Source organism: Myxocyprinus asiaticus, chromosome 4 (genome assembly GCF_019703515.2).
Source record: "Myxocyprinus asiaticus isolate MX2 ecotype Aquarium Trade chromosome 4, UBuf_Myxa_2, whole genome shotgun sequence".
Lineage (NCBI taxonomy): Eukaryota > Metazoa > Chordata > Actinopteri > Cypriniformes > Catostomidae > Myxocyprinus > Myxocyprinus asiaticus.
In genome coordinates, this window is record NC_059347.1 from 29,635,489 (window position 1) to 29,659,311 (window position 23,823).

Consider the following 23,823-nt stretch of genomic DNA (forward strand, 5'->3'; position numbering starts at 1 on the left):
GTTTGCTGGCCAATTAAGAACAGGGATACCATGGTCCTTAAACCAGATACTGGTTGCTTTGGCACTGTGTGCAGGTGCCAAGTCCTGTTGGAAAATGAAATCTGCATCTCCATAAAGTGTTGGTCAGCAGCAGGAAGCATGAAGTGCTCTAAAACTTCCTGGTATACGGCTGCGTTGACCTTGGACCTCAGAAAACACAGTGAACCAACACCAGCAGATGACATGGCACCCCAAACCATCACTGACTGTGGAAACTTTACACTGGACCTCAAGCAATGTGGATTGTGTGCCTCTCCTCTCTTCCTCCAGACTCTGGGACCCTGATTTCCAAAGGAAATGCAAAATTTACTTTCATCAGAGAACATAACTTTGGACCACTCAGCAGCAGTCCAGTCCTTTTTGTCTTTAGCCCAGGCGAGACGCTTCAGACGCTGTCTGTTGTTCAAGAGTGGCTTGACACAAGGAATGCGACAGCTGAAACCCATGTCTTGCATACGTCTGTGCGTAGTGGTTCTCCCCCACATTTTTGAATGGGTTTTGTTTCACAATCCTCTCCAGGGTGCGGTTATCCCTATTGCTTGTACACTTTTTTCTACCACATCTTTTCCTTCCCTTCACCTCTCTATTAATGTGCTTGGCGACACAGAGCTCTGTGAACAGCCAGCCTCTTTTGCAATGACCTTTTGTGTCTTGCCCTCCTTGTGCAACGTGTCAATGGTCGTCTTTTGGACAACTGTCAAGTCAGCAGTCTTCCCCATGATTGTGTAGCGTACAGAACTAGACTGAGAGACCATTTAAAGGCCTTTGCAGGTGTTTTGAGTTAATTAGCTGATTAGAGTGTGGCACCAGGTGTCTTCAATATTGAACCTTTTCACAATATTCTAATTTTCTGAGATACTGAATTTGGGATTTTCCTTAGTTGTCAGTTATAATCATCAAAATTAAGAGAAATAAACATTTGAAATATATCAGTCTGTGTGTAATGAATGAATATAATATACAAGTTTCACTTTTTGAATGGAATTAGTGAAATAAATCAACTTTTTGATGATATTCTAATTATATGACCAGCACCTGTATATATATACACACACTAATGTGTGTGTGTGTATATATATATATATATATATATATATATATATATATATATATATATATATATATATATATATATATATATATTTATATATATATATTTATATATAATATAATGTAATATATATATATATATATAATATAATGTAATATATATATTATATAATATATATATATATATATATATATATATATATATATATATATATATATATATATATATATAATATATATATATATATATATATATATATTATATAATGTGTGTGTGTGTAAGAGCAGATTCCTCCATTTTCTTGAATCAGTATATTTTTGATAATATTATCATTAGAAGCAGCTGATTGGCAGGAGATAAGCAGGACAGACTCTGATTGCTTTCTGTCACAGTTTGGTTTAATCTGTGCATAGTTTCTTGTGTATACATGCTGCTTACACTTTTAAAAATAAAGGTTCTTCAAGAGTTCTTTGTCGGGGTGTATGGTTCCATGAAGAACCTTTACAATCTGTGGAACCTTTCCATTCCTCAAAAGTTTTTTTTAAATTTTTTTTCACTGGTTTTATTTAACTAATTAATTTATATTAACATTAACCCTTTCATTTATAAGGGTTAATATAAATAAGCATAAATGAAAGGGTTTTGGATCAATTGATGCCATAAAGAACCTTTTTTAGTGGTTCTACAAAGAACCTTTGGAAAGGGTTCTTTGTAGCACCTGAAAAGGTTGTTTGTGGCACTAAGGAAAAAATGGTTCTTCAAAGAACCTGTCACTACAAGGTTCTGTGTGTAACCAAAAAAGTTTCTTCTATGGCATCGCTGTGAAATACCCTTTTTGGTTCTTTGTGGCACCTTTATTTTTAAGAGTCCGTAAGCGAGCTCTGTATCAGTCTTTATAAATTTGCCTGACATGTAAAAGCTAGCACAAGCATGTCTTAATTTTATTTTTACACTATGGAAATCTGTTTGAAGCCTTTGATCACTTTGATCACACTTTGATCATATTCCAGTGGTCATGTTTTTTGTTGGTTTTTATTCATTTTTATAGCAATAATTTATATCAACATGCTTTCATTTTGCTCTTTGTTTCTTTCACTATGATGGTAAACGCTTGCATCACAATACTGAATTGTATGTAGCAATGTCTTTGGGAAATCCACCAATTGTTTGAAAGAGTCGACTTGTGACATGGAGGGGCTTTCAGGTGTCAGAACTGTGTCGCCGAGTAAAGGAAAATCACATGCTTTAGAACTCACTATAAAGGGAGCCCAATGTATATACTTTCTTATTACTATGAAATAAACTATGGTCTTGAAAGTGCCTCAAACATCATCTGTTATTTTGCGAAGATGAAAGTGTTTGATGCATGAGATTTGTTGCACGAGGTTTTTCTCCCATATAGGTTTGTATTATTCGCAGACAAAGGTCAAATATTTCCACACAAAATGTAGATGCTGTGCCCTGTTACCACTGCTATGGTATCTGAAAGTTAAGCATTTGCAACAATTTGGAATTGATTATATTTATTTCAAAGTGTGTTAATTTCACATGGCAGACAATATTTCTTGAATTTATCTTTCACTCCATGGCATATCCATCAGTATGTCTAAGGTATTACTGTTGCAAATACCAAAACACAAAGAGTGATAATGATGTCTGTGATCTCTCATCTTTTCAGAGGCAACAGGTCCATTGCCAAAAAGATCATTTAGAATGAGTACATCTTTCCCTGCTGAGAGTAAACAGAGTTTTATTCTGCATCACAGTTTCAAAACAGTCAGGACTCTTGTAATAATGCACTCTTCTTTTTTATTACTTCTTTAAAATTAGTCTTTTAGTAGTAGTGCTTTCCCATAACAGTGGAAATTTATTTACAAACGCTATATAGTGTTGAGTTTGGTCTATTCTTGTGTCTGACCGGGTGTGGTGTCTGCAGATATCTGGACATTCAGCCAGCTGTGGTTAAAAATTGTATCTAAAGTGATACTGGCTGTTATTTGCACCACAGATGAGGAATTAGCTAACGTTGTAATACAGTATGTGTTGTGAGAATAAGATACGCTGTAACCTTTTAACTGTTATAACCTACCAACACAAGAAATATTTAGAAATCATCTATTTTATTTAAATTCCTATGAAGACCTTTAATTCACCTGTTCCATTGCTTGATTGCACAATATCACTGACTTTCTGAGGTCTCAACTAAAACAGCAAATCAAATAAGTTCTGCTGTCATGGAGACCAAAGAGTTGCCCTTGGAACTTGATATAGTGATGATTATTTTGTCAGAGAAGGTTATAAAAATATCAGCACTGAACCAGAACACGGTGAAGGCTGTTGGAAAGAAATGGCATAGAAGCACTACTAAGAACAGGTTGTCCTTCCAAAATGACAAGACAAATGAGACGAGGGCAATCGAATTTGTGCTCAAAAATCCAATTGTGGAAAGCTCATACAGATATAACCAAGACGAATTGAGTTAAATTTGTCTTTTCAGTGGTCAAATTTTAGTGTATAAAGGGGTGAATACTCTCTGACGACACTGTGTGCTTTTTCAGTGTTACACTGCATTAATATATGTTCCATTTCAGTATAATTTTTACATAATTACATTTTTCTTTCAAATACAAAAACTTCACTGCTTGACTTGGCATGACCAATGGTCCAATTTCTGGGTGTCCAGCAGTCTTACATTGTCTTCAAATTTTGCTTCCCTTGAAATAATAAATGACCTATAGGCACAAGCACCTCCCAAATCAAAACCACCTGGGCCAAAGAATGCCTATCCACCTCATTGCTTCTATAAAGTCTTGCAATTGAAGAGAACAATTAATCTGCAAAACAGCCTCCTAAATTTGATGTTTTGTGGAAAAAGCCTGGGTTTCTGTGCTAAAAAATGTCTGTGAGCAAAAATGACTTGCACTTTCTTCCGCAATCACTTGTATTGCACAAGTGACATATCACATACAGTTGTGCTCAAAAGTTTGCATACCCTTGGAGAACTGGTAATATATGTACCATTTTTAAAGAAAACATGAGTGAGCAGGCAAAACACATTTCTTATGGGATTCATATTCAACTGTAGGTTATAACAGAATGGCACAATCATAAAACAAAAATGGCAACAAAGAAAAAAATGAAATGACCCCTGTTCAAAAGTCTTCATACCCTTAGTTCTTAATACTGTGCATTGCCCCCTTTAGCATCAATGACAGCGTGCAGTCTTTTGTAATAGTTGTCTATGAGGCCCCAAATTCTTGCAGGTGGTATAGCTGCCCATTCGTCTTGGCAAAATGCCTCCAGGTCATGCAAAGTCTTGGGTTGTCTTGCATGAACCGCACGTTTGAGATCTCCCCAGAGTGGCTCGATGATATTAAGGTCAGGAGACTGTGATGGCCACTCCAGAACCTTCATCTTTTTCTGCTGTAACCACTGGAGGGTCAACTTGGCCTTGTGCTTAGGGTCATTGTCATGCTGGAAAGTCCAAGAGCGTCCCATGCGCAGCTTTCGTGCAGAAGAATGCAAACTGTCTGCCAGTATTTTCTGATAACATTCTGCATTCATCTTGCCATCAATTTTCACAAGATTCTCCATGCCTTTAGAGCTCACACACCCCCAAAACATCAGTGAGCCACCACCATGCTTCACAGTGGGGATGGTATTCTTTTCACTATAGGCCTTGTTGACCCCTCTCCAAACATAGCGCTTATGGTTGTGACCATAAAGCTCTATTTTGGTCTCATCACTCCAAATTACAGTGTGCCAGAAGCTGTGAGGCGTGTCAAGGTGTTGTCATGTGTGGCATTGGCACAGTAAAGGCTTCTTTCTGGCAACTCGACCATGCAGCTCATTTTTGTTCAAGTATCGTCTTATTGTGCTCCTTGAAACAACCACACCGTCTTTTTCCAGAGCAGCCTGTATTTCTCCTGAGGTTACCTGTGGGTTTTAATTTGTATCCCGAACAATTCTTCTGGCAGTTGTGGCTGAAATCTTTCTTGGTCTACCTGATCTTGGCTTGGTAGCAAGAGATCCCGAATTTTCCACTTCTTAATAAGTGATTGAACAGCACTAACTGGCATTTTCAAGGCTTTGGATATCTTTTTATATCGTTTTCCATCTTTATAAAGTTCCATTACCTTGTTACGCAGGTCTTTTGACAGTAGTTTTCTGCTCCCCATGGCTCAGTATCTAGCCTGCTCAGTGCATACATGTGAGAGCTAACAAACTCATTGACTATTTATACACGGACACTAATTGCAAGTTTAGTGTGGGAAATTAAACTTTAATTGCCATTGAAACCTGTGTGTGTCACCTTCTGTGGTAGGTAAACTTTTGATAAGGGCCATTTGGATGATTTCTGTTAACATTATGATTGAAAAAGGAGCCAAACAACTATGTGATGATAAATGGCTTCATATGATCACAATCCTTAAATAAAAGACACTTTTTTTTTTTTTTTTTTTTTTGCATGATCAGTCATATTTTCAAAATCAATTTCACAATTTCTGCCAGGGTATGCAAACTTTTGAGCACAACTGTAAGTGATATATCAAAATTAATGAGTATTTAACTGTAATCAAGTCAAACTAAAGCCACAATCAACAAGAGTGAAACAAATTGTGCATGAAGGCTGATTTTGTTCTAAGACATGCTTTGTTCCTGTTTGAAACAAAACCGTTGGAACCTTTTCTTCTAGCCAAGAAAAAGAATTGATTTCATACCCGTGACAAAGCTCTTCACAAAAGCAATGCTTTTGACTGTTAAAGGCATGTAGTAAATAGAAGTGATGATAGTGTTTGAGAGACAATGACCGAGCTAAAGGCAGGGCAAGTCTGGTCCTTAAGGAGTTGAGAGTTATAAGCTCTGGCTTTTATGATCTGATTTGCCATGCCCAGACAAACCTCAACTGGGGATTCCAAGGTCCTGATTCATAGTTTAACTCCAGAGAGACCATTTATGACAATAGAATGGTTCATCATATACACGCCTGTCCTTTTATAACATCACCCCTTAACAGCAAAATCAAGGCAACAATCTCTATGTGACCTCAACTTGACATCATTGTTATATGGAGGAGGATGTAAAATTGAAATGGGACATTGCTTTAAAGCTTAAAAATGCCAAATGTAGCTCTTAAAAGATCACCACAGTACACCACAAGCCATTTAACAACTGCTTTGTATTTACAGACAGAGCCAACCAGCACCTAATTAAACAGAAGTATATTACGCTATAGTGCACATGCTCCTCCCACTCCCTTCGTCAATCTCAAGGCGAATAGCATGAACAGTTACCTCTACATCCTTTGTGAAAGAGTTGTCAAAGTTGGGCAAAAGGCTGTCGATTTTTACAATTAAGGTCAGACGAAAACAGCTTAGCCGTTTGATTAGCATCTTGTGCTTTTTCCAGATTACTATTTACACCTCTGACTGTCGCTTTTGGAGGATACGACGTGTGGATCGCAGCGGATTTCATTGATTTGGATTCAAATGTTTTTTTTCTAGTAATGGAAATGCAGTATGCTCTCATATTTAAATGCAATTGCATGGATGGTAAGTCATAGTTTTTTATATTGTTTTTAACTTCACCAAAGTGACGGAGTGAACTTCTCGCGCATGAAACGAGAGGCTGTTTTTTTTTTTTTTTTTTTTTTTTTTTAATCTGATTGTGAATTCATGCCAAAACATTACTATTGACTAACGGAGATCTTTACTTGTTTAGTCATGTTGGGTTAGTTCTACCAAATAAGAGCTCGTATATATTATGATGAATTCCTATTTTCGCAATTAAATCGGTTTCCTCACATGTATAGACCCTGCCACATTTTTAAAAGTAGTGGTCAATAGTTCAGTCAATTCTTCCTGTTTCGGTCAGTTTTCAGCACTGCTGGTGGTTTATTCAAGCAGCAGATGGAAGGGTGTAAAGTTAGTTGACTAATAGTAAGGAGATGCTTTATTAAAGAACTTCAAATAATCCTCAAATAAGCTCATTTGTTGCACAATTTTGGCACTAGACTATGAATAAATTGTTTGTTAAGGACCGCTTTGCCTCGTTTACGTTTACGAGTTCTTATAGCATTCTGTTTCTACAGCGTCTGTGCGCGCTTGCGCGTTCATGTGTGCGCGCTACCGTTTGATCTTTACCTTCAGTTCAGATTGACATGACTTAATGTGTTCAGCCGTCGGAAGTGTTCTCTTCTGAGTAATTCCATGCCTTTGTTTGTGTCCGTTAATGCTGAGAGGGGAGAACTGCACACTGTTGTCAGGCAAGGCAGTCAGCTTTTACACCTCCCATTGCCATTCTTCCATTGTTCCTATACCACTGGGGAAAGAATAAATAAGATCTAATATACACAATGAGCTGTGTTTAAAATGGTTGTTATGCCTCAAATGTCAGCATTTCAAATTGATTCAAGTTTCAGAAGTAGGCCTACCATATCCATATAATGCAACAAACAAGAAGTAAATTGCTCAAGTTTGAAGGCTACAGATCATTAAACTTCTGGATCAGATTGAGGCTTTGTAATCATTGGTCTTTTGCCAAGTGATTCTCATGCACAGATTTGTTAGCTGATTGTCTGCACTTTTTAATATGTACTTTCATGTACTAATCCATTTTAAAACTCATGCAGAAGGTAAAGAACACCCAAGTGTGAAATATCTGGAAATAATCTGTGCCAATCTGCAATATGACCATGGGCAATTTCTACTTATATTCATCAGCAGTTTTAAAGGTTATCAGCAACTCTCATGATCATGTGATTCATTTTTATTGAAAATAAAATAAATAAATAAAAATTGTTACATTTTATATATATATATATATATATATATATAATTAATGATGTTCACAATACACTATGCTGCCGAAATATACCATGATGTATTACAATGTTTTTTGGATATGTATGCAGGTAATACCATAATATTCTTTGATGTACCTTGGAGTACCATGTAAATACCATGGTATATGAATATTCTTACCATTAAGGACCATGATATAGGCCTATATCAAAGTACCATGGCATTATCAACAGATAACTTGACTGCACCATAGTACCGCCACTGTTCTCTTTTTTGTAAGGGTAGGGTACTTCTGACCTGCCCATAGCTTCAATTGAAATATTATTAAGGTCAAATTCATTTTACTAACACTTCTTTGTACTGCTCCTAAAGGTCAATTCTCACTTTTACTGTTACCACACTAAAGCAGATTGGTCATACTGGAAAAAGTGAACATCACTGTGCATACTCTAAAAAAAAAAGACACCGTAATGGTGCGTCTCTGAGATAGTGGTGAGACTGGGATCAGGCGAGTGTCAGTGGGCTGTGGTACAGTTGTTTTTGGGTTAAGCTGGACAGCATCTGGGATGCTACCTGACAGCACTGCATGGCTCATCCAGAGGAAGACCACAGGACTGAACTAACCTGTCCCCTCCACATCAGAGTCTCATCTGAGGGATTACATCTGTTCATCTCATGCTGCTCTGTTACGCTAAGTAAGAACAGCTAGTTACAGTATAGCTTCTGGTTGTGATCTTGAGTTCATAACATTTGTCTGTTATCAGTCTTGTTATATAAAATTGCCAGTTGATGATGGTCAAAGTTCAGCTTTATTATCAGTCATATTTGAATGGATCCATGCTGGTATGAAATTTTAATATTTATCTTTTTCTTATGATGCATGGCGGTTGGATGCAAAATAAATTATGAAAATATCAGGTGTATATGAACCACTATTAACATTTCAAGGTTTGTTGATATGTTTTAATGTTTTGCAGAAAGTTTGAACACTTCAGTATTAGTGCCATTTCTTAAAGGAATATTCTGGGTTCGACCGCATTTGTGGCATAATGTTGATTACCGCAAAATTTAATTTCGAATCATCCCTCTTTTTAAAAAAAGCACAAATCTGGGTTACAGTGAGGCACTTACAATGGAAGTAAATGGGGCCAATTTTTTGAGGGTTTAAAGGCAGAAATGTGAAGCTTATAATTTTATAAAAGCACTTAGATGAATTCTTCTGTTAAAACTGGTGTATTATTTGAGCTGTAAAGTCAGTCAGTGTTCCAATTGATTCCAGTCTTTTGGGGAGTCTCCACCACTCATGGTTGTTTACCTTTTCTAAAATAAAAGGACCCCCTCCCCCCATACTTTGCATAATATAGTTTAATTAATGTAAACTCAGTCAGATGTGAGAGGTTTATTCTGTTGAATTTTGCCATCAGAAGGGTTTTAGAATCAGTATTTTGTCACCCACTAACAATTTTTTTTCTTCTTTTATTTTATGTGGCTACACTGACTTCTCTGAAATGCACAGCGACAAACCCTTTGTCTATTTTAGACTTAATTCTTTACTTGTGAAAAGACGATTACAATATAGCTCATTTGGCAGAAACCTTTCTTCTCAATAGCTGAAGTGAACTCATTTGCACTAAGAAAATGAAACTAAAAAAACAAATCCAGATGTACTACTAAAGAAGTGTCCATAAATAAACAGGTTTTGAGGCTCCATTGAAAAAGCCATCTTTTCATTCGTTACTGCTATAATTCAGTCCTTATTGACATCATTGTAAATTATGTTGAAAACAGCCATTCATTTGTGGATGGATGGCCATCACTATATTGCTCTTTATGGCAAGTACTTGATGAATTGTACCCTGGGTTTCATTTACATATGAGAGCCCTCTGTGAGTGCATTTCATTGTGCTCAATGAGAACGGAGACTGAATGAATGAATGTGAATGAGGGGGTCTCACTCCTACAGTGGCTCACCTCTGACATCTGTGTATATTACACTGCTGCTCTGCCCACCCCCAACAGCCTTCTCACACTCATGACTGGGAAGTGCTCTTTCGGTGTTTGATCATTTTCACCCTAAATGAGGCTCTTTCCCTCATCATGGGATAGCAAAGCCAATCCCTCAGGCTGGAAACATCCCTCCAAGACATATTTAATCAGTCAAGCCATATTTTAACTCTAGTAGAGGAAAAGTTTACACAAAAATGAAAATTCTGTCATTTACTCATCATCACATTCCAAACCACAATGACTTACTTTCTTCCGTGGAACACAAAAGGAGATATTAGGCAAAAGTTAGCTGAAGTCACCATTCACTTTAATGGTATGGAAATAAGAAGCAATAAAGATGGAGGCTAACATTCTGCATAAGTTCTCCTTTTGTGTTCTACAGAAGAAAGAAAGTCATACAGGTTTTAATGAAGACAGAATTTTCATTTTTGGGTGAACTAACCCACTACATATTCAAGTCTTTGTTAAAGGTATATGCCAAGAACAACTCATTGTAAATGATGATAGAATTGTTATTTTTGGGTGAAATTTCCTTCTAATTGTTTCATGTTCTACGACTAGGGTTGTTTGTGCTATTGCTGTAAATTTCCACATGTCAAATACCGTTTAACTATGTTTGGCGTTTGCTTGGAGAATAATTCCCCTGAGATTACCTCACTAAACACTGAGAACCATATGCTCAGCTAGACTACAAAGCTCTGTTTGAAGAGAATAAATAGTAAAAAAACAATGCTGACCAATGGGATGTTATATTACATTTCCTTGAGCAGCTCAGAATTTCTGTTGCCTCAAGTGTAACCATCTGAATGGCTGCCAAAAACCAGTTTTGAAAACACCTGTCAAGTCTTTCTGAAAAAATCTAAACATGTCTGTGTTAGTGAGGTTCAGTGGCTATTTTGGGCCGCAAACCACAAAGTACTTGTTGACTCATGAGATGTGACAGAACACACTGTGTTTTGTAGCTGAGAATCTGGGAGACTTTCTCCACGTGTCCGCTGACAGGACTGAATGAGCAGGCAGGTGTGGGGTTGGTTCCAGACTACACGGCTTTTGAAACAGCTTCCTCATGTTAAACTGTGAATATGAACAGACGCATTTTACAGAGCGCATGGCTTCAAATTCCTCTTGCTAACTTTATTCAGGTGAAACCATATTCCTGTAATTGCAATGAGTTTTAGATGGATAGTTCATAGTTCCCAAAAATGAAAATTCTGTCCTCATTTACTCACCGCCATGTTGTTCCAAACCTGTATCACTTTCCTCTGTGGAACACAAAAGAAGATGTTAGGCAGAATGTTGGTGTCAGTTGCCGTTCACTTTTATTGCATCTTTTTTTTTTTTTCATGAAAGTGAATGGTGACTGAGATGGGGGTGGGCCATAAGATGAAAATCTTATATCACAATATGAGTAATTTTATATCACGACAACAATAAATATCACATATATATAGTTTTTTTTTTCTGAAAAATAATAATATATATATATATATATATATATATATATATATATATATATATATACTATATAACCAAATTGTAATGCCTACTTTTGGATAATACAGTCAGTGAATTAAATACTTTATAAATGAAAACTACATAATCTTATATAATTATCTCTTATTTGGAACTTGACAAACATAGTCAAAGAAAAAAAAAAAATCTACCATACCATAATGCTAACTTTAACATTATGCCACATTTCGGCGTGATATTTTGTCAAACAATATTATTATTAAAATACTGTAGATTTTCCACAATAAACTCAAGATCTTCTCAAAGCAGTGCAACAAAGAAAATAATGTCTAAGTAAAAAAAAAAAAAAAAAATGTCCAATGAAAATAAATAATTCTTGCAGAAAGTATACAGTTCAAATAAATATAAAAACTTCTTGCAAATATGTATTTATTTTTGGCCAAATTAATGCAGAGTGCATCTTTAGGCTTTCTTAATATTCTTTTGCATGCCTTATTTTGAGGTGGTAAAACAGATTGCTTGAATTACTACGAGTGATTATCTTTATACGGCACAGTTTGCAGATTTTTATTTTTCTGCTCTGTTGGCTTTTGTGAACCCAAACCATGTTCACACCACAGATGTTGCACATGTTTTACTAACAAGCTCCACTTCATTTCCTTGACTTGGGAGTTGATATTATAAACAAAATCCTAACAAAAAATTAAGAGAATTAAAAGGCCTATCACTCATCTTTTATCTCTTTTGATGCACCTGTTCTGAGGTTCCTAACAATATTAACAGTCCTAACAGTCAGATCAAGTCATGTACAAAGAGAAACAGGTTTGCTGTATAATTAAATTCTTCTTTGTGCTTTCTCCAGGTTTACTGTCAACTGTAATATTTTACTAATTGGTCAAATTTAGCATTCATTTCTTACTCAATCAAAGGAAGTGTGATTGTAGCCATGAGGCAATAGGCTTTTAGGATTTTAAAGAACTGAAATGGGGGTTCAGTAGTCTGTGGTTATATGGTCTCGAGGATGGAGGGCTGTGTTGGCTAGTCGTTGTTAGTACTGATCAGATATTCCGCTTGTCTGTTGAAAAGTGTAGTTATAAATCTAATCTTGTGACCCAAAGGTCTTAGGTTCAAAGCTGGTTACAAATCCTGACATCATGAGATCTATTGGTCAGTAACTCAAGGTCCAGAAGTGCATCCAATTTTAAAGTGTAGTGTTTAGCCAAAGTTTTGAGAGTTTACTGACAAGCATCTGGGGAATGATGGTGTATATTACTGAACCACCAGCATTTCAAGTGTTAAGTAAATTAATGAGACTGTCTGGACAGAGACAAGATTTAATCTCATTCATTTGCTGCTGGAAGTTTCATATTGATGTCAGCTGACAACTGTCTGTTGGTTAAATCCTCCTCATCTGAATGGCTCCCTGGTTATAATGTGTTTTGTGCTGTTGCTCATGGTTGTTTATCTTCATTCCTGCTATTTTTGGACTAGGGGTTATGCTGGTTTATACATCTTTATAGGGGTCTAATCTGTAATCATAATTTAATTTTGCTTTCTGGTCAAATATGTGCTTTAAAATGACAATAATGTGTATGGAGTCCTTCCCCACAAATGTTTTTAGTTACTGGTAATGAGAAATAAATAAAACAGATGATACTTGCTGCAAATGGCGCATTAAATTAGGAAAATGTAATACAAAAGACATAAAGCCTATTCATTCTACTTATTATGATGTTTCTCTCTCTCTCTCTCTCTCTCTCTCTCTCTCTCTCTCTGTTTCTGTCTCCAGTTTTCTCCTCCAATGCTCTTTTATTTGTTTTTTATCTCTCCATCTCTCACAATCTCACAATCTCTCTCTCTCTCTCTCTCTCTCTCTCTCTCTCTCTCTCTCTCTCTCTCTCAATAATGCAATAATAAAACTATAAAACTGTTATTCAGACCATGACCTCTATTAATCAATTTCTGGATGAATGAGAAAGGGTCATGCTTTGAATGGATCATCAAGTCAACCTTTTGTAAGCATTTGTCTGAAAAAGCATAAATAATTAAATGTTCATAAAATTGTAGCTGATTATTCAAATTGGTGTAGGTTGTATATGAGGCCAAAGCTGTTGTTAGTTTATCTCTGCACATCAAAATTAAAATCACGGTCCATTAATTTGATCAATATGCTGCTATGACCAGCACTAATCAGACATAAGCAACACACAGCACCCACAGAACACAAGGTCCCAGGTACCCCTTGGTTGTTTTGCCATCTGTATGGGGGGAGGAGCGCAAAAGGAAAATCTAGGGGGCAATATTACATAACCAACATGGTCAAAGCTTGTCTTGTTTCCTCCTTTTTTCCACCTGCAGCCCTCCCCCGAGTTTAGTCATTCTTTGAGTTACACCCACAGTCCAGGATTAGAGCTCCATGCCCTAAGCAGATTGTCCTCAATATTGTCCATCTGCATTCACAGCTTTAGCAACCAGGGTTACCTCTGGACCCATCATGCTTCTCTGTCAGCAGAAAGACGTGATGACATTATGAATACCATGCCTTCTCAAATAAGGACGCATAAAACGAGTGGTTCAGATGGGTTCTGATGCCACTAGTTGCTGACCCAGTTTGTTAAAGCCACTTTTTGGCAGCGATTTGTTGCTCTATTATCCAGTCTTTGTTGGTGATCTGACAGTGTGTGTGAACTAGTGCGATCACACAGACTACATAGTATCCTGTGCTCCTAGTGCCTCATTAACTAACAAATCAAACTCTATTTAGCATCACAAATAGCTTGATTCCACTCATGAATAGATGCATGCTGTAATATAGAGCAAAATCTTCTTGTTTATTTTGGAAACTCAAACAGTTTTGTCTATAATGTCACCCATTATTTAAGTCATAAAGAATCACATTTGTCAGATCAGAGGATTTTAAATCAAAGCTTGGTCCAGCCCATAATCAATGGGTATACCTGTAGAAGATATATCGCTGGCGGGTTGCCCTAAGGGCAGAACCCTGTGCTGGAGGGAGTCTGTTTATGGCTGCTCTCAGCACGATCTCTGTGATTAGTGGCAGTACAGCCTTTATTTAGAAAACTCAATGTAAATTCAAGTTTCCACAGTTGGCATCCAACTTTATATGTATCATTCAGTGTTCTCCGACCACAGGGTATATTCCTCTTTTTCAGGAATCACTTCTCACACTTGATTTGTATGTCAAGAATGCGTATGTGAAATGAAGTTACGTTTCTGAATGAAAACGTACATATCCTTGGTAAACTTGTCTAGTAAATTGCAAGAAAGAGCAGTAATGTGATCCTAATGGATTAAACAAAGTAGAGTTGAATGACCACCCTTACAGAGTGACAAATGGTCTTGGATTTTGGAGTTAGCACTGGACTTGTGTCTCTTTGAAATTCAGTCTTATTTATTTCTTATTTTTATGTATTTACAGAGCTCTGAGCTCAGCCCATTCAGCTTCCATTATGTCACTGATTGAGCTTTGCTGGAGATGTGTGTTGTTAAAATCTAAATAATAAAAAAAAAACGACTTTAAGCGATTTAATTAGTCAAAGAGACTTGGACACAAACTTTAATGGCCATGATTAACCATACAGTATAAGGCCCATTCTTTAATCTATTTTATATATATTAAATACATATAAAAATATATTTTATATATACACACACTACCGGTCAAAAGTTTTGAAACACTTACTCATTCTTTATTATAATTTTTTCCCCTTTTTTTTTTTCTTCCATATGTTAGAATAATAGTAAAGCCATCAAAACTATGGAATAACATAAATGGAACTATGGGAATTATGTTGTGACTAAACAAAATCCAAAATAAATCAAAACTGTGTTATATTTTGGCATCTTCATAGTAGTCACTCTTTGCCTAGAATTTGCAGACATGTACTCTTGACATTTTCTCAACCAACTTCTTGAGGTATCACCCTGGGATGCTTTTTAAACTGCATTGAAGGAGTTCCCATCTATGTTGGGCACTTATTGGCTGCTTTTCTTTATTATTTGGTCCAAATCATCAATTTCAGAAATGTAAAAAAAAAAAGAAATAATTAATATGTTGGCACAATTGTATTGTTGTTTGCAAAACTAATTTCAAACATTTAAGCATATGCCTTCAGATCAAAAACATTTTAAGATCATGAGAAACATTTCAGTCAAGTGTTTCAAAACTTTTGACCGGTAGTACATATCTTTAACATGAGGCTGTTCATGGGATGTTATCATTGGCAGAAGCTCTTCTCGGTGCCATTGAATCAATAATGTTTGCAAACATTTTGCATACACGCCATTGGACTGGAGGAAGTAGTGCATAGTTTGCACATTGTCATTCATTTTAATCTGAGCTTTTCAGTAACACTTTACAATAAGGATGTATATATGTTAACTTTATTTAATGCAATAGTTAGCACACAATATACATACTATACAGCATTTATTCATCTCGGTACATTTACACACTATTACATTTTTAACATTACATGTTATCTACATTACAGTAACATTAGTTATGTATTCTGAAGCAACATGAACTAACAATGAAAGGAATTCCGGGTTTAACACAAGATACGCTCAATCGACAGCATTTGTGGCTTAATGTTGATTAGCACAAAAAAAACAAAAAAACAATTTGACTTGTCCCTTGCTTATTTAACAGCGAAAATGTTGGTTATATTAAGACACTTACAATGGAGGGCCAGTCAATAAACTTTAAGAGACACACAGTTTTAAAAGTACCCACAAGATAAGACTTTTTATGTGTTAACATGATTTTAGTGTGATAACATCAGTGATTTACCGGCATTACAGCATTTACCAGATACAGGGTTTACTTGCATTACTTTGTCATGACAGCTAAGCTACATGTATATTAGATATTAAGTAATATATATATATATATATATATATATATATATATATATATATATATATATATATAGATATAGATATAGATATAGATATATAAAAGTAATATTAAATATAACTTTACACAAATGCATTTCAAATGCTTTACAGTAACAACAATTTTTGAACTTGCCATATGTTTTTTAAAACCATGGGGAGAGATTCTATATATATATATTATTGGTAATCATAGTTATGTCACAGATGCTGTCAATTGATTCTAATTTGTATATAAAAAAAATTAAGTATCATTAAACAAGAATCATATACACTATAAAATTGTCATTGTTAGTTCATGATATAATGCATTAACTTATGTTAACGTATAGAATTTTATTATAAAGTGTTTCCTTCTTTCATTATAACATCCCATCCCGTGTATGTGTGTGTTTGTGTGTGTGAGTGTACAGGTTTTACTATCCTTGTGGGGACATTAGTAAAACCTGAGATCACCTACGTTGTGAGGACCAGCCAGCGGTCCTCACAAGGGAAATGGCATAGGTTTAGGTGTAGGGTTAGGGTTAGGGGATAGAATCTATAGTTTGTACAGTATAAAAATCATTATGTCTATGGAGGGTCCTCATAAGGATAGCTAAACCAACATGTATGTGTGTGTGTGTGTGTGTGTGTGTGTGTGTTTGTGGTTGTGTGTGTGAGTGTGTTTTATATATCTGCATCTAATTTGTTAAATGAGTTGTTTTTATTTGATGAACAGAGACATCAATAATCATGAATGAAATGATGGCAGAAATATAAACACTTCAACTGGCCATTTAGCGACTGGAGCAAAGAGAAAATGGGAGGTCATTGTGTTTGTAAGAGGCACGAGGGAGGGGTGAGACTAATCCTATTACATATGAGTGTTTTGGGAGAGTGAGTCTGGGGTCTGCAGACCTTCTGTGTCACAGCATGCTGTAGTGCGAGACTCGACGTGTATGTGCTTAAACAAACGGAGAAAGGAAAGGACTAAATATGGGAAAGGTAGGAGGAAGACAGTGATAAGTGTGTTTTAAGGGCGACAGTCTTTTTGATTCATTTTCAATTTTTAATCCCAAAAAATTTAGGAAAACACTGGTATTGTCCTTCAACAGACTAATAAGTTTGTCAGATTCCTTTTAAAAGACAATGCTTTGATGTATGCCTGCTTTTATATGCGTGTGATTGAAATGATTGCCTATTGGATGCTTAGTTGTAGATAGACATATTTTAATATTGTCTTTTATTAATTGACTTTTTGAGGTTAAACTCTGGGGAAAGAGGGTGGTGGCTGTCATCTGGTATTAGCTGTCATTTTAGACTTAGCCTGATTCAAATGAGTCTTCAGTTGACAGTTGGTTACGCATCCCCCATTTTTGTTTATATTGCTGTGCTATGTAATCTTCTCACAGTTTAATCTCTTTTTTTCCAGTAATGGACATTAATGTGAAGTTGATGTATTGTTTGACGTAAATGCTTTTCAAATACCCAACTACTCACATTACTGCTCCATTATCTGTCATATGTCATATGAAAGTAGTATAAGTTCATAAGCAAATCTCAAATGGAATGCCTAATAGTTTGTGTGATGCTCACAGAGGCCAAAATCTCATGTTATTTTGAGAAAAACCCCAGAGTAGCAATTTGACTGTGGTCTTTGCCTACTACAGTGTATAGTTAAATATGTCAGAAATGTAGTCTGCAAGTCCACTGTGTAAGAGCTCTAGCTACACCATCACAACATCTGGCTGGCAGTTTGAAAGTTTATTGTCACCTTACATTCCACATGGTTAAGGTGAATAAGAACTGAAAGGAAGTTTGCTTTGCCTTTCTGTTTGCTCACTGTGCATCAACTAATCTTAACTGCATTTATTCTGCCCCAACTGATGTTCATGCTTGTTTGAATGTCTGTATAAACAGCCAAATAACATTTGTGTAATAGGCGCACAAGTCTATTATTGGAGCCTTTTCCAGTTCATGAACTGTGTCATTCAAATAAATCGACTGGTACATGAGAAGCTGTCTTTGTTGTCATACTTACGCTAATTTCTGTTCCTGTCCTTTCATTGGTTGAGCACTAAATGAGGCATGACTGCAAAGCTTTAACACAGTCTTATATATGTGCCTGTAAATGGAGTTCACGCTTGCTGAATTTCTTTGTAATGGCATTTCTATTTATTTTCTCTCTTAATAGGTGAAGGTCTGTGGCGCCTATGAGTCAAGATAGAGCTCAATTCCCAGCGATCCAGTGTTTTATTACTTTAATGGTATTGGAAATCAGATTTGGCATGTGCCGAGAAGAACAGCTAATGGCACACATTCTCTTGTTACTCCTCAAAGCATAACCTTGCCCTACTTCCTCCATCTCCCTTCTTATCCTTTGTTTCTACGGATGACATCATGGATCTCTGTGGTTTAAGCGTAACAGTAACATCGGTGGACGCCAGCACTCTAGATCTAAAATCTGCAAGGAACTGTGTCATTTAGAGATGAATGTGAACCCATTTAGATGTGTCTGATTACATCCACTACTGGAAGCCCCGGTATTAGGGGAGAACTTTGACTAAACATGCAGGGGAGGCCCAGGCAGGTCCAGCACCAGCAGCTAGGATGCCTATCACCCAAGAAAATGCCCTGAGCCATCTCCCCCTGCTGGAGAACTGGCTCTGGGCTCAAGAGAAAGACCAAGATGAAGGTGATGGGCCTCAGAAGAGCACAGGCAGTGAGGCTCTTTGCCAGGCTGCTATACGTAAGCTTGTGGAATACATCCAGCTGAACTTTGCTGAAGCTGAGAGCCCTTCGTTCAGTAGCAGCCCATTCAGAGAAGAAATTGATGCTGAAGTGAGGGCAGTCTGCCTTCACAAATGTGAAGGAGATGGCACTGAGTTTGGTCTCAGCTTTGGAAATATTCCGATTTTTGGAGACCCCGAAGGGAAGAAGAAAGGGGTCAGGAGGAGGCGCAGGAAGGGCGATAAAGGCCCTGTATTGGATGTTGGGTGTATTTGGGTGACTGAAGTGAAAAAGAAAAGCCCAGCAGCCTGTTGTGGAGATATTAAACTGCGAGATGAACTGTTGTCACTTAACGGTCAGCTGATGGTTGGAGTTGATGTCACAGGAGCCAGGTAAGATTTCTTAATTTGTCACTATATAAAACTTGAGCTGTCTGTCATTTGCTATGACATTCAGAAATAAAATAAATGTTCAGGGTGGATGCTTAAGGTAGTACTTTTTCTGTACTTCTCTGATCATGACCATGCTGTTGATCTTCATCAGTTTGTTTTGACCCGAACCTCTCTGTATTCCAGAAATTGTGATAAGTGTGCACTGAAAGCAACCTTGTCCTGTCCTGTCTAGGGCTGTGTATCAATGATTTCCTGATTTGGTTAGATTCCAAGCTCTTGATCTCGATTTTGATACGATTTGATTCTGATTCACTTGTGTATATTTTAGTTATAATATCCATTTTGCTTACATATTAAAGAAATTCTCTCTCAGCTAATGCAGTAAATTATACAGAGATTTGGTAACTTCGTACATTATGAAAAAAATAATTTTCAAAAATTAAAATCAGGGCTCAAAATATGCAGTTCATTTGCTATTTATTTAATATATTTAATAATCAGAACAATCAAAATTAATTAACCTTTGTGACGAGGAAGAGGGCGGGGCTGGGCCAGGCCGTCCTTCCCGGGTTTCGGCACCAATGTAACAGGGTTCAAATGGGGAAAGGAGGAGGCGGGAACCGGCTGAACAGTCAAAGTAATATTTTAATAAGAACTTAAACAAAAAGAAACAAAACATAAACGCACACACGGCAGCTGCGTGTGGCTCTCTTTCTCTCGAACTGCCACGTCCCGCTGCACTTATCCCTCTCCTCGGCTGATTAGCCCGAACATACTTTTGATTATAAAGACAATAATTTCAACTCATCTCTCAGTTTGTGAAAATGAATGGGAACGTGTTTACAGTAATACGCATAGTTGCATACAGTGTGACCGTAGCAGGCAACTGTTTATTAGTATAGACTAATATGCAATTTATACTGTATAATAATAATAATATTAATATAGACTAATATGCAACTATCACACAGTAACTATAACACGTTGCACGTGTTAGCATGAGTCAGAATAATTTTCTGTGGTTATTTAAATAAACCATAGATGAAATAAACCTGAATATTCCTTTGAACTGACTGAAGACCCATTCTCAAGAAAATTACATGTCCAACTATGTAAAATCATGTCATTTCAGTTCAGGCCATCAAAATTTCCAAAAGCAAAAGAAGGCTGAATAATGATGTCACTGGTTTACAAACAGAGGAAGAAAAGTCAATCGTTTATTTTTGCAGGTTTAGAAAGTGAAGTAAAAGAGCCAAGAAGAAAAAAAATAGTTTCACAGCCAAAAATGAGATTCACTTGGTGTAAAAAGAGTAGATGTGTACACCACAAGAGATAATTCTATGTAGCTTCTCATCTGTCTGGGTGGCAGCTGGTTGTTTAGAAATCAGGGTCACAGCCGGCCTGAGAAAACAGGATCTCCTGTCCGCATCTTTTTGTTTAAAATGCTTCAGTGCTAGTGCTCCCCTGTGTCTTATGTACAGGGACTCATCGTGTGCCCCACGGTCAGCTGGTTTGTCCCAGGGCATGAGATTTGGATCGGTGCCAGATAGTCTTTTCCTTGTTTGCCTCCCCATGTTGACAGCTCTGAGAGATGGCTGCATGTGTCAGTGTTGGTGAACAGCCCCATGTTGTTCCACGTTTGTGCTCCATCTGGACAGGCTGACACTTTCAGCTTTCATTCAGACTGCCAAATATCTGTCTAACCAAAACAAAGGATGGACCTGCTGCAAAGTTCAATCCTCAAACGACCAGTTCATAATCAGCATTGCTATTCTGCAATGCCAAACTTTTTTGCCTATGCCTTCCATTGAAAAAATAACTATTGAATAAAAATTTGCAACATTACTAGTACTTTTCTGTCCTGTCATGCTAATAACTTTAAAAACATGTTGTAATGCACATTTGCACTTTTTCCTTCATGAAATCCACAATATTTGTGCAGTTAGTACTACCTCAAAACTTTTGTTTCTTCAATTCATTGATCACTTAGTGAACTACACAAGTTTAAACTATATTACACTTTGCATAAACATTGTTATTTCAAAATTTCTAGTGAGAAATATAATGGCATTGCACTTTAATTAATGTAGTTCAACCTTGATCATAAAGGCTTGGTACGTACGCTTCCACTAACGCGTTGTAAGTGAAGGTTCTCAAATCATCCATAAGGAAGTCGAGCGGCACTCTCTCGAGGTGGATTCTGGCATTTACAGCGGTGCAGAGAAAGCATTGAGGGTGGTCGAGGATGTTTGAAAAAGTTCAAATTCCTTTGCTTTATGCAAATGAGTAACGAAAAATGCCTTGCGCCAGCCAATCACTGAGCTGAAAGCAGTGGCTTCTGTCATAAGCGCTTAAAATATGCCTTTAATGATTGAGTTTCTGCTGGATTCAGTGCTTTATTCACAAACGGACTTCAAATGATGATTGCATGCAGACTTTGTGACAATACTGTGGCTGGGTGAGCAAAAATGACATAACAACTGAAGACTGCATTTTGAAAATTCAAGTCAGTTCAAGTCATTTTTATTTGTATAGCGCTTTTCACAACATCGTTTCAAAGCAGCTTTACAGAAAATCATGCATTATCAGAAAATGAAACTGTAATATCTTTAAAGTCTTGGAGTCATCGTTGCATAGTTTGATTAAATATGATTGTAAATTGTGTATAAATATAAATAATTAAATAATTAAATAATTGTATTTAGACCCCCAGTGAGCAAGCTGAAGGCTACTGTGGCAAGGAACACAAAACTCCATAAGATGTTGGTTAATGGAGAAAAATAAATTTGGGAGAAACCAGGCTCACTGTGGGGGTCAGTTCCCCTAACCATCATGAATATAATGCCAGTAAATGTAACCACTTCTTAAGTGACTGAATTACATTTAGCTTTAGTTACCCTAAAAAGCAACCGCTGACCAATCCAGAATTTTTCTCTGTGACCGCATTTTGGTTAATTAAAAAATGTAAGACCAAAAGAACTTTAATAATTATTCTTAACTAGCAACTAATGTACTGTACAAATGTATCATTTGTCCAGTTGGCTACCCTATATCCAGCCAAGCTGGCATATTGCCAGAGTACATATGTCTGTCAGAACGTTTACATGTACTTTAAAAGTTTGGTCGGACTAAAACAATAATTAGTCTTTTTAAAATGTCATATAAAAGCTTATGTGATTTTTATGATTAATGTCATTATATCTCATCTTCGTCTACCATGTATACAGTACACGTTAATCAGACCACAATTGGCCTTGCCATTGTACACGTTCTCTGAAAGACAGAAGTGACCCAAGATGTGTATTTAACAGTTCCTCGGCAGAGGTCCTTCCTTCAAATATTCAATTGAGACTTCTGTCATCTATACTTGGACAGACAGATGAAGACTTATAGCTCGACTATGCAAAAAATCACTGTAGCTCGATTATAACTGCACATATAAATGTACTGACAGTGTCTTGGTCCTATATCCTAAGAAGTCCTGTATAAACGTAAAATGAAGACCGCTTCCTTCAGATGTCCTTTGAATTTTGTGGTTTGTGATAGTTTGATTCATCCCTGTAACTTGAGCTCTATAATTAGGCATTGTATTGTGTAACTGATAAATGAAAGGAAGTTTTGCAGTGTTCACACAGAATCTGCTTTGGGACAACTGTCTCCCGTGCAGATGGACGGCAGGGTATAAGGGAGGAGGTTCCTGGGAGTGGCTCGTGGTTTTGTCCAAGAACTGAGTTGTCTTCACAGACATATAATTTTCTTAAGCTAAAGAAAAGCTGTTGATGTCAAGACATCTCTGGGAGAGAAACAAAGGCAGTGTTTCTGCTCGTTATTCTGAAATGAGAACTTATATTTGTTCCTTTCTGTTTTAAGCTGCTCACACTCTATAAAACCTGCAAAACAATAAAAAAGTCTTGGTTCTAATTTTTTTGCGTTAGTAAAACTGTCTAGGAAGATTCTGACTCAAGGTAACTTTATTGCTATTTACTGGCAGGAAAGAATATTGTAAGCCATTCTGTTGTTGTAGAGCTCTATGGACGAGAGAGTTGCTTGCTTACTTTTTGCTTAATTTCCAGTGAAGTTTTTTTAAAGCTCAACTTTAGCCCTACAAACACAGTTGCGTGAGAGCTTGAAATGAAAAAAGTTAGAGTGCAAACTAGTAAGATTAAAGAGTCAGGTCTGTGTGATTTATGAAAATGTTGTCACAGAAAAGATGCCATTTTCCAACAAAGTAACATTCCAGATTTTCTTTTGAAACTGAGCAAAAGCTTTTATTTTAAGTATCTAATATGGGAGGGTGTTCTCTGCTGAAAAGACCAAAAGATGGCTTGTCATCCCTAGCATGAGATTCTGGTGAGTTGGTTTCCCCACCAATCTTCTTTACTAGCTTCTTTTCAAGCAAGACTTCCATCCTCAGCCAACCTCAATAGAAAAA

The 23,823-nt window shown here is 36.6% G+C and overlaps 1 protein-coding gene across 1 annotated transcript in view; it reads left to right on the plus strand.

The window, feature by feature from the left end:
- Nucleotides 1–6,340: 6,340 nt before the first annotated feature.
- pdzd2 (PDZ domain containing 2) overlaps nucleotides 6,341–23,823 on the plus strand; it is a 107,232-nt gene continuing 89,749 nt past the window's right edge. The window contains exons 1-2 of the mRNA XM_051682266.1: nucleotides 6,341–6,642; nucleotides 18,464–19,391. Of these exons, the coding sequence (XP_051538226.1) occupies nucleotides 18,880–19,391 (512 nt within the window). The 5' untranslated portion in view covers nucleotides 6,341–6,642; nucleotides 18,464–18,879. The remainder of the gene's footprint in view (nucleotides 6,643–18,463; nucleotides 19,392–23,823) is intronic.